Here is a 12,661-nt window from a genome sequence, read left to right as displayed (position 1 = left end):
AAGTGGGATCTGTTCTCAACTGGAAGCCTGCTAGAGCTAACAGGAATGTCATAGATATTAATTTGCAGGGGATTTCCTTCAGACACACATGCTTTTTATATATTTGTCTAATTATGAATTTTGGTTTTATTATGAAATAGCTAGAAGGAAAAACACAATTGAATGAAATTCGATACACTGTGTCAATTATGTCTCTGCGGATTTGCTGTGGTTTCAAGGTTTTACAGAATGCCTGAGTCATGAGATGTCACTGCATGGTAGATTAATTTGGTCCCAGAGATTGGTCAAGGTATTTCCAGCTATGCAGATAGGCTGGACAGAAGATAACCTCTGTCACATCTCACCTCAAAAGAGAGTTTTACCTACTACAGACATGCAGACACTTTTTTTAAACCTTTCTTCAGTCTTTGTGCTCACCTGGAGACATGAGATTAATGAAACTACCCACTGATGGGTATTAATAGCCTTACAAATAGTACAGCAAAAGGTCTGGGACCACTGAAGCTGAGTAACTATATGACCAAAAGCCTTGTGTCAGAAAACAATATAAATGAAAGGTAGATGGAAAAGGATGCAATAAACAAACTGGAAAAACACAAGATAAGAGGGAAAAAAGTGGGATAAAGTGATACTTTTCATGACTGTTTGAAGATTTAAAGAATGATTAAGGATTGAATAAATGACACATTTGTAGATCCTACTGTTGGATTCTTTACCACAGGACCTGCTATAAAATTATTTGGGGAACTTGATAGATGAGTTGTGCACATAATTCTAATAAATTGATCAGTGCATAAAAATACTCAGGAGGATATTGATTCATTAAAAGTCCTTGGAAAAACCACATAGATAGAATAATTTTTGTAAGGAATATTTATTTTCAGTTCCATTTAAACAACCCACTTTTGTAACACATACTAAAATCTTTAGGAAACATTCTAAGAAACTTTAGGATTATAACCACAGGAGTGAATTTAATGTATTTCAGTTCTGGAGATTAGAACACAGAATATGTTTGCTCCATTCTGCATTTTATTAGGTTGCTGCCTTTTGGTATGCTTTACATTAAAAATACATGACTGACACTCTTTATACCAGTAAGCCTTTTTATTGAAAAAAAAATTATTGCATTAAACTACATTCCCAGGGATTCCTTGAATAAGCTAAAAAAAAAGTCGCATTGCATGTACAATAGTGCAATTCACTTAGCTACTGTATAATATAAAACACTTTATACAGAGAATACAAAACAAAATTACTAGTTTACATATTATATTAGCCAGAGTATTATTCAGTTTCAAATATAAACTTGACACTTTTAAAATCAACCTGATCAAATGGCATTTTTAATGCAAATCTGCATGACAAATATAAGTATTGAATGTAGTCCAGAAGTGCATCAGATTAAAAAAATCCCAAAAAATAACAACAAAAATTGATCATGATGTAACTCAGGAAAATTTTTAAATTGGAATTTTAAGGTGTGGATGACCTCTTTCCTTGGATTATGTATCAAGAATACACAAACTAAAATAGATTATTAACTTGGTATGTTTATATCACTGCCATAGTGATACAGTAACTCTTTAAAAAATCTGTTTAAATAAAACCAAAATTTAGCACGGCTCCATACATCAGGTTCAATAATGCTTTTAATAATTATAATGATGCATATTTAAAGTACATCACTTACGAAAAAATATGGCAGCAATTAGAGAAAATATATAATTTCAGCTGTGTCAATAGCTTTATTACATTTCTCCAAGAAAATCCCTCTGTGCACTAAGAATGGTATTGGACATTGCCTTTGTTTGGTAATCAGTGATTACTGTTTTTCTGTTGTGCTCTTTCTGTTCTTAATCTCTCTTTTCCTCCCCATTAAAACATCTCAAAATTCTAATTTCCATTGTTCCAAGAATCAAATTTAATCTTCATTGCCAATTAATTTGCCTTACCCTGTACAATGATGCTTGGAAATTATTTTATTTCTTCTAGAGTCCCATTGTATGGTGCATATTAAGGGAAACAAATGCATCTATTTTCCATAAATGATCTATGTAGTAGGGAATGGTTAAGTTTGATCTGTTCAGGTTTCTTGCCACAGAAATTTGCACAGTATTAACGTTGTCTGGTAGAAGTGGAATACAAAATATGTGTACACACACTACAGATGAGATTAGCCCATCATTCCTTCAGTTGCATATTTTCCTTCTGGTGTTATCTACTTAGGAACTCGTATACAGAATGATGGCAGCTGGGTTTACTTCAATAGAGATAAAACTGGACCCAAAAATTTAAAAGCTTGTGGGGCTGGAAATGCAGTAATGCAGTTTTTATACTGGCATTATCCCTGGACTGCTGGTGATGGCCACACAACCCAGTCAGCTCCTTCTAGGACACAGCTTGACCTGCTACTTTAGATGTCCAATTCAGAATGTTTCTACAGAGTTATGGCTAGTGTTTCCAAGTGGTCCACTGAGTGAGTGATCTCCATCCAAGCAAGCAATGATTTTCAGAGATGTTAAGTCAGAGTAACTGAAATATGTTTGGTTCTCAGAAAATAAAGTATTGGAAGTACAAAACTGTATGTAAATTCAGATCTTATTTTGGGTAAATTTTCAGCCAAAATTGAATTGCTAAACTCAGGAAACATTTAGTTCTACATTCTTCCCAAATAAAATTTTTGACTTCTTCAATTGTGAAGCAATAATTTCAATTAAAGAATTACTCTACAATTTAAATCAGAAAAAATATAATTTATAGGCTTCTTACATACAGCTAAGGAACACCAAGATGGCATGAATTCATTTTGTTAATGAGGCTAAAAATAAGTTGGGAATCAAACCAAAATATGTTTGAGAATGCTAGTGCCACCAACCTTTTTCAACACCAAAATGTTTTGCTTCTGCATAGCCTCTGTAATTTTTTTTCCTGATTATTTTTTGTTCAATAGCTAAATCATCAAATATTTAAAGGTACTTTGAAAATAAAAAAACTTGCAGTCACAACTTGTAAAGTAATTGGAAAAGTTTGGCATATTACCAATTTCTGAAGAAGCTCCAGAAAGACAGAAACTAAAACAATTCAATTTTATCGGAGTGGATTGATGTACTTTGATTAAAATGAAGAAAATTAGTCCTGTTGTATTTTAAAGACACAACTTATTTGCAATTAGATTTTTCAGCTTCTTCAGGTAGATTAATATAATGGAATAAAGTTCCTCTAAAAGTTTTTCAATATGTTCTATATTGATTCTGAAAGATACATTTTGTGCACTACCTTAATTGCAAATGAATTGAAATAATTTCAAATGTTTTTAATCCAAACAAACAGGTACTGTCTGTTGGATACCTCATGGTCCAATTTTATTGGGGAGCATGCCTGCAGTCTAACCATAATTATGAACTAATTTCATGCTAAATATCCTGGGTTCAGTTAGAAACATTATAAAAAATGTCAAACTATGCCATTCAAAGAGATGCTGAAGCCTTCACCTATTTCCAGACACACAGTTATTACGAACTATTTCAGCCACACATTACTCTGAAGGTTGGATACATGCATTCAAACATCGTGGATTCTTAATTTCAATTTACTTGTTGAGAGTTTGGGAAGCCATGCGAGAATCTTGACATATTTGTTTAGATTCAATGTACTTTTAAATGCTGAGTACTTGAACAAGTTTTTCTCTGAGTCTGAACCTGTAGACCAAGTTTTTGATCAGAATTTTACTTCTGCATCTTTATGAATATCAGCATGATTTTATAGAACCAGCCAATTGTTTCTGTTGTTTGTGAAAGGGATGAAAATATTTACACATTCTTTGGAAAAGATTCTTCCACACATCAGAGCTCAGTTTGGTAGGAAAAATCTCTTGCAGTTTGGCCTAGGACCTCTGACGTTCAAAGCCAGCACTGGCTGCTTGGCAATTCTGGGCTGCTTTGGCTCACCCTGACATACCCTGTGACACAGCCATACACAGGCAGTGCCAAAGAACTTGGCTCCTTAGTGAGCCTTCTTGGATGCTTGGCTCAGGGAGAAAAGAGGCAGCCTGCTTCTGCCAGCACAGAGCTCCCAGTGCTAAGGGAATATTTTGCTATGGCAAACTACCTATGGCCTGACTACAGACCCTTCACTCTGTTCGAGCAACATATGCAGGATGAAATCACTAAATATCTTCAAGATATTGTTGTGATTCTCATCTTCTAGCCTTAACTCATCACCCCTCCCTCTGAGCCTCCCCAGTTTACTTTGGCCAGAAGACAGTCCCAGGGTCTGCTGGTCCCAGGCACCTTCTTTTTTGCTCAGTCTAAAATACCTTAACCAAACCAGGCACCATTTCATATACAAACTCAGAAACTCAAATCTTTGTGGTGTGTCAAGATTGCTCAACCTTAAATTGTGCTACTTTAAATCCCTCATCAGTGTCAATATTGATCTCATTTTGTCTAGATGCTGTGGTCCCTTTCCTACTGACAGTCATAGACTTCACTTCATGCTATTCTTTTAAAACATTCTGTAGAATGACACTGGCCACCCATCCATCTTGGGATAGCATCACAACAGACTTTATAGCAGCTTTTCCTCAGTGATATAAGAATAAAATCAACATTCATATGCTGTCAGCCAGATTGTGGACTTTAAAATCATTGCTGTTGTGCTCTCAGCAATACAGCAGATTTCCCCTCAGATGGGATTGAATGTTGAGTACTTAATTTTATTTAAATTTGGGGTTGGAGCCATGGTGAAATCATTTGGGCTAGTTTAAGTAGCTAGAAACACTGAAAACTTCTTTTGCTGTAGGTAACTGTTGGGTCTGGATAGAACAAGAATAGTGATGGGAGTCTTGTCCTTGGAATAAGGGATGAACTAAGTGATTTGGGTGTATAGCAGAAGGTGTGGCTGTGTTCAGGTGTGGTGTAAATAAGGCTGGGATATATGCAGTGTGTGGCAGTGCAGGGAAGGTGAGTGGGGAAGGGTGGAGGGGAGCGGTAGGAACAAGGTGCAGTGGGTGTGCTGTCAGCAAAGCAGGATGAGTGGGAATGAGGGCTGGTGCTAATGGGGAAAGTGCAATGGGGGCAAAATGGGCCTGAGAGAGGGGGTGCAGGGGTGCCAGGGAGAGGTGGCTGCCGTGGGGATGCACTGATGCCGAGACAGCAAAGCGCTGCAGCAGCGTGTGGTGGATGGTGGTGACAGTAGCCTGCTGCTGAACAGGGAGGGCAGGAACTGCTGGTGTTGCAGAGAAGGCAGCTGGTCCTGGGGCAGGCAAAACTTTCAGATGTTTTGCCAGAAGTTGTTTCTGCATGTGCTGCTGGGCTTGCAGCTGCAGCAACCTGTATTTGTCTACTTCTTCTGGTGTAAATGTGATAGGCTGCTGTGTTAAAGGAGGGGAGGTGGATTTACTGTACGCTTCTAGGTCATTTGGTGTGTCACCATACTTCTGCATAGCATTGTCACAAAAAGAGTCTGAACTGCCTTCTGCCCGGCTCAAGTCCATGTTTACATCATGTAGTTCTTCTTTGGTCTCTGTTGAATTAGCAACAGAATATCTATTAGAGGGAAAAGCACCAGGGAAATCATTTGGTACTGGATCACAGCTTTGTATAAAGGGCTGCATTTCACTAATGAAGAGATTGGTTTGTTCCTTTATTGCTGTGTTCCTTTTTATGCTTGGACTCTGATAGCCTGTTTCAATTTGAATTATGTCCTTAAGAACACAATGATCATAATCAGTTCCAGGTGAAAGAGTAACATTTGTTATCTCTGATGCTTCTAAGTTTTTTTTCTTCGCACTGTTTTCCAACGGATTGATTTCATTATGTCTCATGTCATTTTTACTTATACTTAGCACTTTCTCTGGCAAAGGTAACATTGCAATGTCATCTACTGATGATGAAAACTGAAGAGCAAAGTCACTTTGTGAGTGGTCCTTTAATTCTATCCCACTACTGATTGAAAATCTCTCTGAATCACGCATTTGTTCCTGGGTTTTCTTAGACTGCACTCTTTCTAAAAGCAACTTGGCTGTCATTGACTTTCTTTTTCCCCATATGTCTTTTGCCATGATTTTGGAAGAGCAGGTGGCAAAGATTTTAGACTGACTATTCACATTCAGAGAGTTGGAATGTGCAGTTTCAGCTTTTCCTGGTTCCGCGTTACAACCTCTCTCAGCATCCTCTTTTGTTTTATTGTCACAGTTGTCAGTCTCTTTTGAGTAGGATCCTAAACTGCTGCCTCTTGATACTCTGCTGCTAGATGATCTTTCACTGCTTCTTGAATCACTGGTGGAACCACTTTTGGATTTGTGGTAGCTTCTACTCCTCCTATGCACTTTGCCAAAATGCTGATGTCTACATCTGCTGTGTTTAGACCTGTCTCTGATTTGTAAAACTTTATGTCTTGAACATCTTTGATATTTAATTGTGCCACTCTGAATGCAGTTTTTAGTTCCGTGACTTCTACTATGACAAAGATAATCCTCGTCTGTATCATCTGAAGTGAAAAAACACTTGTGCTTTTTGTGTTTACTTTTGTGCCTTTCATCTGTCTTGCTTTTTCTTTTAAAACAACAAAGCAAATTATTTTTTCTGTGATTGTTTGATGTGGGGCTCGTGTAGCTCATGTAGCTGCTCGTACTGCTAACTGAAGTGTCAGAATAGCTGGAATGTCTGCCAGACAAGGACTTTTGAGGAGATGAGAATCTCCAGCATCTTGTGTAACTTCCACATCCTTCATTATCTGAATACCTGCTGTTTGAACTGGATTTACAACTAAAGAAACTTCCACTAGAGTCTTTTCCACTGTCACTTATGTCACTGCTGCAGCTGACCACATCTTGAAGGGATCTGGAGTCACTTTGGTTCTCGTATTTTTCTTCAGAATCAATTAAATGACATTTTGCAGATTCAGATTTTTTAATCCTAGACATTAAAGCAGAAAAGGAAATGCTTTCATTTCTAATATTCTGAGTTTTTCTTTCACAGTCATGGAAATGATTCTTTAAAGGTCTTCTCAGTGTTGTCGTATAAAGACTTTTTTCTGTCACATAATCCTTTTGTGAGACATCAAGGTAAGCAGGCACTTTGGGTATATTTTCATTCAAATAATCTGCAATGCATTTTTGACCGTTTTCATTCATTTCTTTCCCTATTTCTGACTCAGCTTTTTGCTTGGCCTTTCTTGGGTTTAGGGAACCTTTCATCTTCTTTGGTTTCAACAACTGATTATCGTGTTCATTTGACATTTGCTTGTGTTTTATTAAACCTGAGGGTTCATATTCATCTGCAATCTTATTTTTAGAGAACTCTTTACAGCTTGCTTTGTTTGTTTCATGCTGTTTACCCTCCCTGTGATTTAAAGAGAGTCTGAAGTCAAAATACAATGGATTACAGCCATATGAAATACGGGGCTCAGTTTTTGTAAACAAAAGTAATTCTGTGGGCCACTGCAGAGCAGTGGTGCCATCTTTGCTCACCACATGGAGGAAAGGCAGTGCCTGGGGCTTGTCTTCTTTAACCATGTTCTCCTTTGCAAGTCTTTCCATATTGCCATCTGTGGTTTCTGTAATCTCCAAAGGTCTTTCTCTTTTTATCACTCCAGAACTGTCATTAATGTTGCTTGAACAGGTCAGCTCAGGTGCTGGCTGATGTGGGAGCTCAGATAACTGGTCTGGCATGTGGGCATTGCTGTGCTTGTAGCTGTTCAACTGTGTACAAAAATTGCTAGCTTGGCATGAAGATGAAATGGGATTTTCTAAGAATTGTTCAGATTCATTCAGTTTGCTCTCTTGTTCTGTTTTTCTCAGTGAAGCAGAAAAATTCAAATTTGAAAGTGGTATTTTGACTTTAGAAAATGAAGGATTAGCTCTGATTTTTTCTTCTGATTCCCTATCACTACTTTTATCGTTTTCCTTTAGCATTTTAGGTTTTGCAGCTACGTGACTTGATGCACTGTTATCCAAATCCATTTGGTCTTGTGTAATAAGTGACTCTTTATCCAAACTTGCTTTCAGTTGCTCCTCCAAAAGTGTGACAGAATGACAGTCCTCAATTGTTTGTTTTTTTTTATGGTTGGGGGACTCACTGCAATCATTTCCTTCCTCAGAGTTCTCACTGAAGACTGATGCAGAGGACTCAAGCTTCAAAGAGACCTTTTTAGAGAATGAAAAAGACACTCCTGCCCTTTGAGAGATGTTGCTGCTATTTGGGAATATTTGTGAGATGTGATTTCCAAGTGCATGGTGTCTTTCAGTTGGGGGGTGGTGCCTGCTTATAATAAGTTGCTGTTTTTCCAGGATGCTTTTGGAGAAACCTTGTCCTTCACTTGTGATGGTCCTTTGAGAACTTGCTGTGAACTTGCCACCCTTGTAGAGGAAAATGCCATCTGGTGATTTCTGCTTTTCCAGGACTAATCGGGGGGCTTTAAGCAATGGTCCACTCCCAGTGATGCTTTAAGGTAAAAACATTAAGAAAAAAAGAAAGCTGTGTTAAGTAACCAAGTTATGACAGAGCATGCATTTGACAATGTCTGTCTGGTGAAGGAGGGTGTCACTCAATTTTTTACAAGGTAAAGCTAAGATTCAACAGGGTAAATGTGCAGTTTATCATCAGTTTGGGCTTCTATATGGGCAAGACTTTATTTACACGTAGAAAATTGCATGTCATTTAATTTAATGTCAGCACATGCATGTTCTCTTTCATTTAGGGTCATGCACAAGAAGAACAAATATTGATTTTACTCTGAATTTATGTTTAAGGGAACCTAATCTGTGTAAGTCTGTTTTCTGAAAGGCCTCTGCAAAGGAAATTGTGCCATGCTCAAAAAGAGCTTCCCCCTGGAGCATCTGCAAAATCAAAGTCAAGAACAGAAAGAGAAACATTCTGCTTGCTTAGGGAAGAATGTGTTTGACTTTTTAAAGGGTAGATTATTATTTTATCTTTAACTTATTCTGCAATAAATGACTTTGAAAAATATCCAAAGAGATATTAATACTAAAACTGTCAGCAAACATTGGTCACAAATCACAACTTCACTGGTCTCATTATCAACCATGATTTGACTTTGCCATATTTTCTGTGTTTTAATTCCATTAATTACATTATTCCTCTTTTCAAAATATCTCAGATTTTAAATATGATTTTGTTTTCTTGTAATTAAAAAAAAAAGTTACGTATTCTAGGGCCTTAACAAAAATGGCAAACCACTGATTTCTTGATACAGATAATTAACTGAGACTGAAATAACTGTTGCCATTTTCCATTAAAGATGTGACATTAAACATTAAAGTGTTTTTCCAAGATATATTTTAAACACATATTTCATTAGACTAATTATCTGCATTTGCTATCAATGCTGTACAAGAGTATACTAACAAGAAAAAAAAACTGGAAAAAGATTAAATAAAGAGTTTGATTAAAAAATATAAAATATTTTAATTATATGTAAATAAATTAAAACTGTTAGACCTACATATAAGCTATCTATAATTGGCAACCATGTTTTATAAATTCTGCATAAATACATTGATGTTCAACAATGGGAAAGACAGAAAGACTCCCTGGAGTAGGGTTAACTCATAATATGGGAATATGTGCACATTTCAGAGAATATATTTGCATTTGCCAGAAATTAAGCATCTGAAGATATAAATTAGATACCCCTATTTAGATACTCTTATTTATACATTAAGAAAAAAATCTCTTGGAGAAGGCATATAAAGAAATAATTTTTAAAGTGTTCTTGGAATAGCAAAACAAATTTTTTTCTGTGCACAAGATTAGCAATAGTTTTGCTGTCAGATTGAATTAGCTTGTTGTAAGGAACTTTGTTGGAACCTGAGAGACAGTACTCAGGGATGGTAACAATTGTATGTGTAGACTTCTGCTTACCAAGGTTGACATTCTGTCTGTCCTCGGCAATTGGGAGTGCACCCACCAAACCCCTCCCCCAAAATCCTGGCACTCAGCCTCCCCTGAGCCTATTGGTGATCTCAGGGAGGAATAGCAAGCTCCTTCTTTCCACACTCTGTGCAAAATATTATGAACTCCTGGCTCTTTCTAAAAGCACAACTGCTCTTTCCCTCCCAGATTCATTCTGGCTTTCCTGTTATCACTGACATTGTGGGTCTGTCTGAGGCTGCATCCTCAAGTGCATGGGCATAAAGGAAGCTTCCCACAGGCAGTTCCGTTTGTTTCAGCAGATTGGTATGAAAATGGAGTCAGAATCATAAAAGAGATATATTAGCACTAAACTGTTATATTTCAGCAGATTGCTCAAAAGCAATTACATAGGCCAAAAAGAGTTTGTAATAAACTCTGAATGCTGTTATTTCCAGGGTACAGTAGTGTTCAGATGAATTTTAAAAATGCCAGTTCATTTATCTGATTATCTCATTGTGGTATAGATTAATATAAACATTTGGTCTGATGTCAATCTATTTACTGAAGCATTCAGTGTCATTAAACAAAGGAGATTTCTCAAATTCAAAGGTTTACTACTGCAATCTTTGTCCTCTATTTTGATATTAATCAATAGAGCCAATTTAATTCAGTTAATTACTTGTTTTTCATTCAAATTATCCTACAGAGAAACTGAAGAATAATCTCAGTACCTTAAAAGTAGTAAAAATTATTCACAAAGTGTTTATCCTCTCCCATTAGCTTATGATTAAATGTTAAGACAGTCATACTAATCATACAAATCATACTTAGATCAGTTTGGATAAGGTAAAATGGTGATATTATAAAAGTGTCTTCAAAACACTATTTAGAAGACATGATAATAACGATAGGAGAGAAAATTACTAACTTTCAAACAGCATGTTATTAATTCAGAGGCTTTCAATGTATGGTTTGCAGAGCAGGATCATTTGGAGTGGAAGACAGCTGAAAACAGGTTACAGTACACACAATCCCTGTACATTATATTGTGTGGGAATAGAAATATTATAATTTCTTCTGGAAGGAAGGAAAGAGGGCATTAAAACCTCATAGAATTTTTAAAAACTTGCCATTCTGACTGCTTCCGTAACTCTGCAAGCTGGTGGAGTCGCTTGAGTGCTTTTTCCTGTTTCTTCTCATCCTTCCATGACTTTGAAGCCACATTTCGAGCAAATTCCCTTTGTTTTAAATCTTTCAATCTCTGTATGAGAGGAATATAAAGAGAAGAGATTAGAGATGAACACAGCAAATACAGTTCCTCTTACTCAATTTATCCACTTTTCATGAAGTTAGTATGTAAATGGAGAGTAAAAGTATACTTAAAATACTATAACAGTAAGAGGAGATTAAAAATGTTAATCTTGCTTAACAAAACAATATAATTTTCCCTCTGCTGTTTATCTAATAAATGCCTACATATGAATGATAACTTTTTTGGTTTCTTATGAATACACAAAAGTTCTGTTGTGTACAAATACAGATACGAAACTGGAAAACATTTAATGAGGTCAACATTTTCCTATTTTATCCTGTTTAAATGTAATCCACAGGCATACACTGGAATAACTCTGAGCTCCTAGATATAATATATTTTATAGTTCTCTTCTTGCATATGTGTACACAAACATGTGGGGGCTTATCTGTTTGTTTTGTACCTTTTTAAGGCTGTATTATTTTCTCAAAGGAGAGAACCACTGTCTGAAATATTTGATCAGGAAAATCTTTTATAGTTATTTTTACAATTTTTTAATTTCCTCACTCGTCTATAAATCAGGTAATTGCTGCTGGAGAGAGCAAAATTCTTTGCCTATATTACATTTCTTTATTGCCTGATTATGCACTACTGATAACATGAGGAAAACTAAGGAGGAGACATAAACTAGAAAGTGTCAGTAGCATTCTCTGCGAAAACAGTTGCCTCTGAGTTCACTGTGCTCTCTAGGAGTCAGCAAGTCACGTCTAACCTTACAGCTCCCCAGCTCAGTTCCATGTTTCCATACTCCATGGTGGAAATGCCTTCCCCCTTCCCCACTTCTCCAGGTTTTTTTTGGAAAAATGTTTACAAGTTGGGAGGGAGCTCTGGTGTATTCAGCCTGATGCCCAAACTGGAAGCTTTGAGGACTGGAACTGAAACTAAACTGCTGCATTCCCTTTCCCCTTGGTCCAGACATGGATGTGCTCATCTGTGTAATTCAGAGCTACTGTATCAACACCACAAAAAGCTAAATTTTACATGGAGTATTTTTTGCAAAGTAGATTTGAAGAAAGGTTTTGATGTCACAGCCATTTTTAAACTGCTGCTCGCCTTTGAGCATCTCTGCCTACTTGACTATCCACCAGCACCTAAGGATGAACATCCTAATCACTGCCATCATTTCATGCTGTTTTTCACTCCAGCAGGGTCAAAAGACCAATATGAATCAGTAGGATAAATTGAAGGCTGACCAAGCATTATAAAAGCAAACACTGCTTTCTGTAGCTCAGGTATGGGGAGCAGTCTAGCCATGGCACAGAGCTGTACACTGACCAACATGCACCTGCTTCTGAGAAACAGGGCTGGAGGCAGAGTCCTCAGCTTGTAGAGGTCAAGAAAACTATAAATGCATGAGAGAATTGCTTTCTGGAGAGAGGTCTAGCTTTTGCCAATAGATTATGACAAAGCAAATGGGTGAAAACCACCATGTATAGAGATGAGCTTGTTTTTTGTCCAGATAAGATGAAAG

At 36.8% G+C, this 12,661-nt stretch overlaps 1 protein-coding gene across 2 annotated transcripts in view; it reads right to left on the bottom strand.

Annotated features, from left to right (window-relative positions):
• Window positions 1-855: 855 nt before the first annotated feature.
• Window positions 856-12,661, bottom strand: part of ZNF804B (zinc finger protein 804B) — a 236,792-nt gene continuing 224,986 nt past the window's right edge. For both annotated transcript variants that reach the window (XM_033068030.2, XM_033068036.2), the window contains exons 3-4: window positions 11,009-11,139; window positions 856-8,447 (exon numbers count right to left, since the gene is read on the bottom strand). In XM_033068030.2, the coding sequence (XP_032923921.1) occupies window positions 4,760-8,447; window positions 11,009-11,139 (3,819 nt within the window). In that variant the 3' untranslated portion in view covers window positions 856-4,759. The remainder of the gene's footprint in view (window positions 8,448-11,008; window positions 11,140-12,661) is intronic.

The sequence above is a fragment of the Catharus ustulatus genome, chromosome 1, assembly GCF_009819885.2.
Source record: "Catharus ustulatus isolate bCatUst1 chromosome 1, bCatUst1.pri.v2, whole genome shotgun sequence".
NCBI lineage: Eukaryota > Metazoa > Chordata > Aves > Passeriformes > Turdidae > Catharus > Catharus ustulatus.
This window is presented reverse-complemented; position numbering and strand designations above follow the sequence as displayed.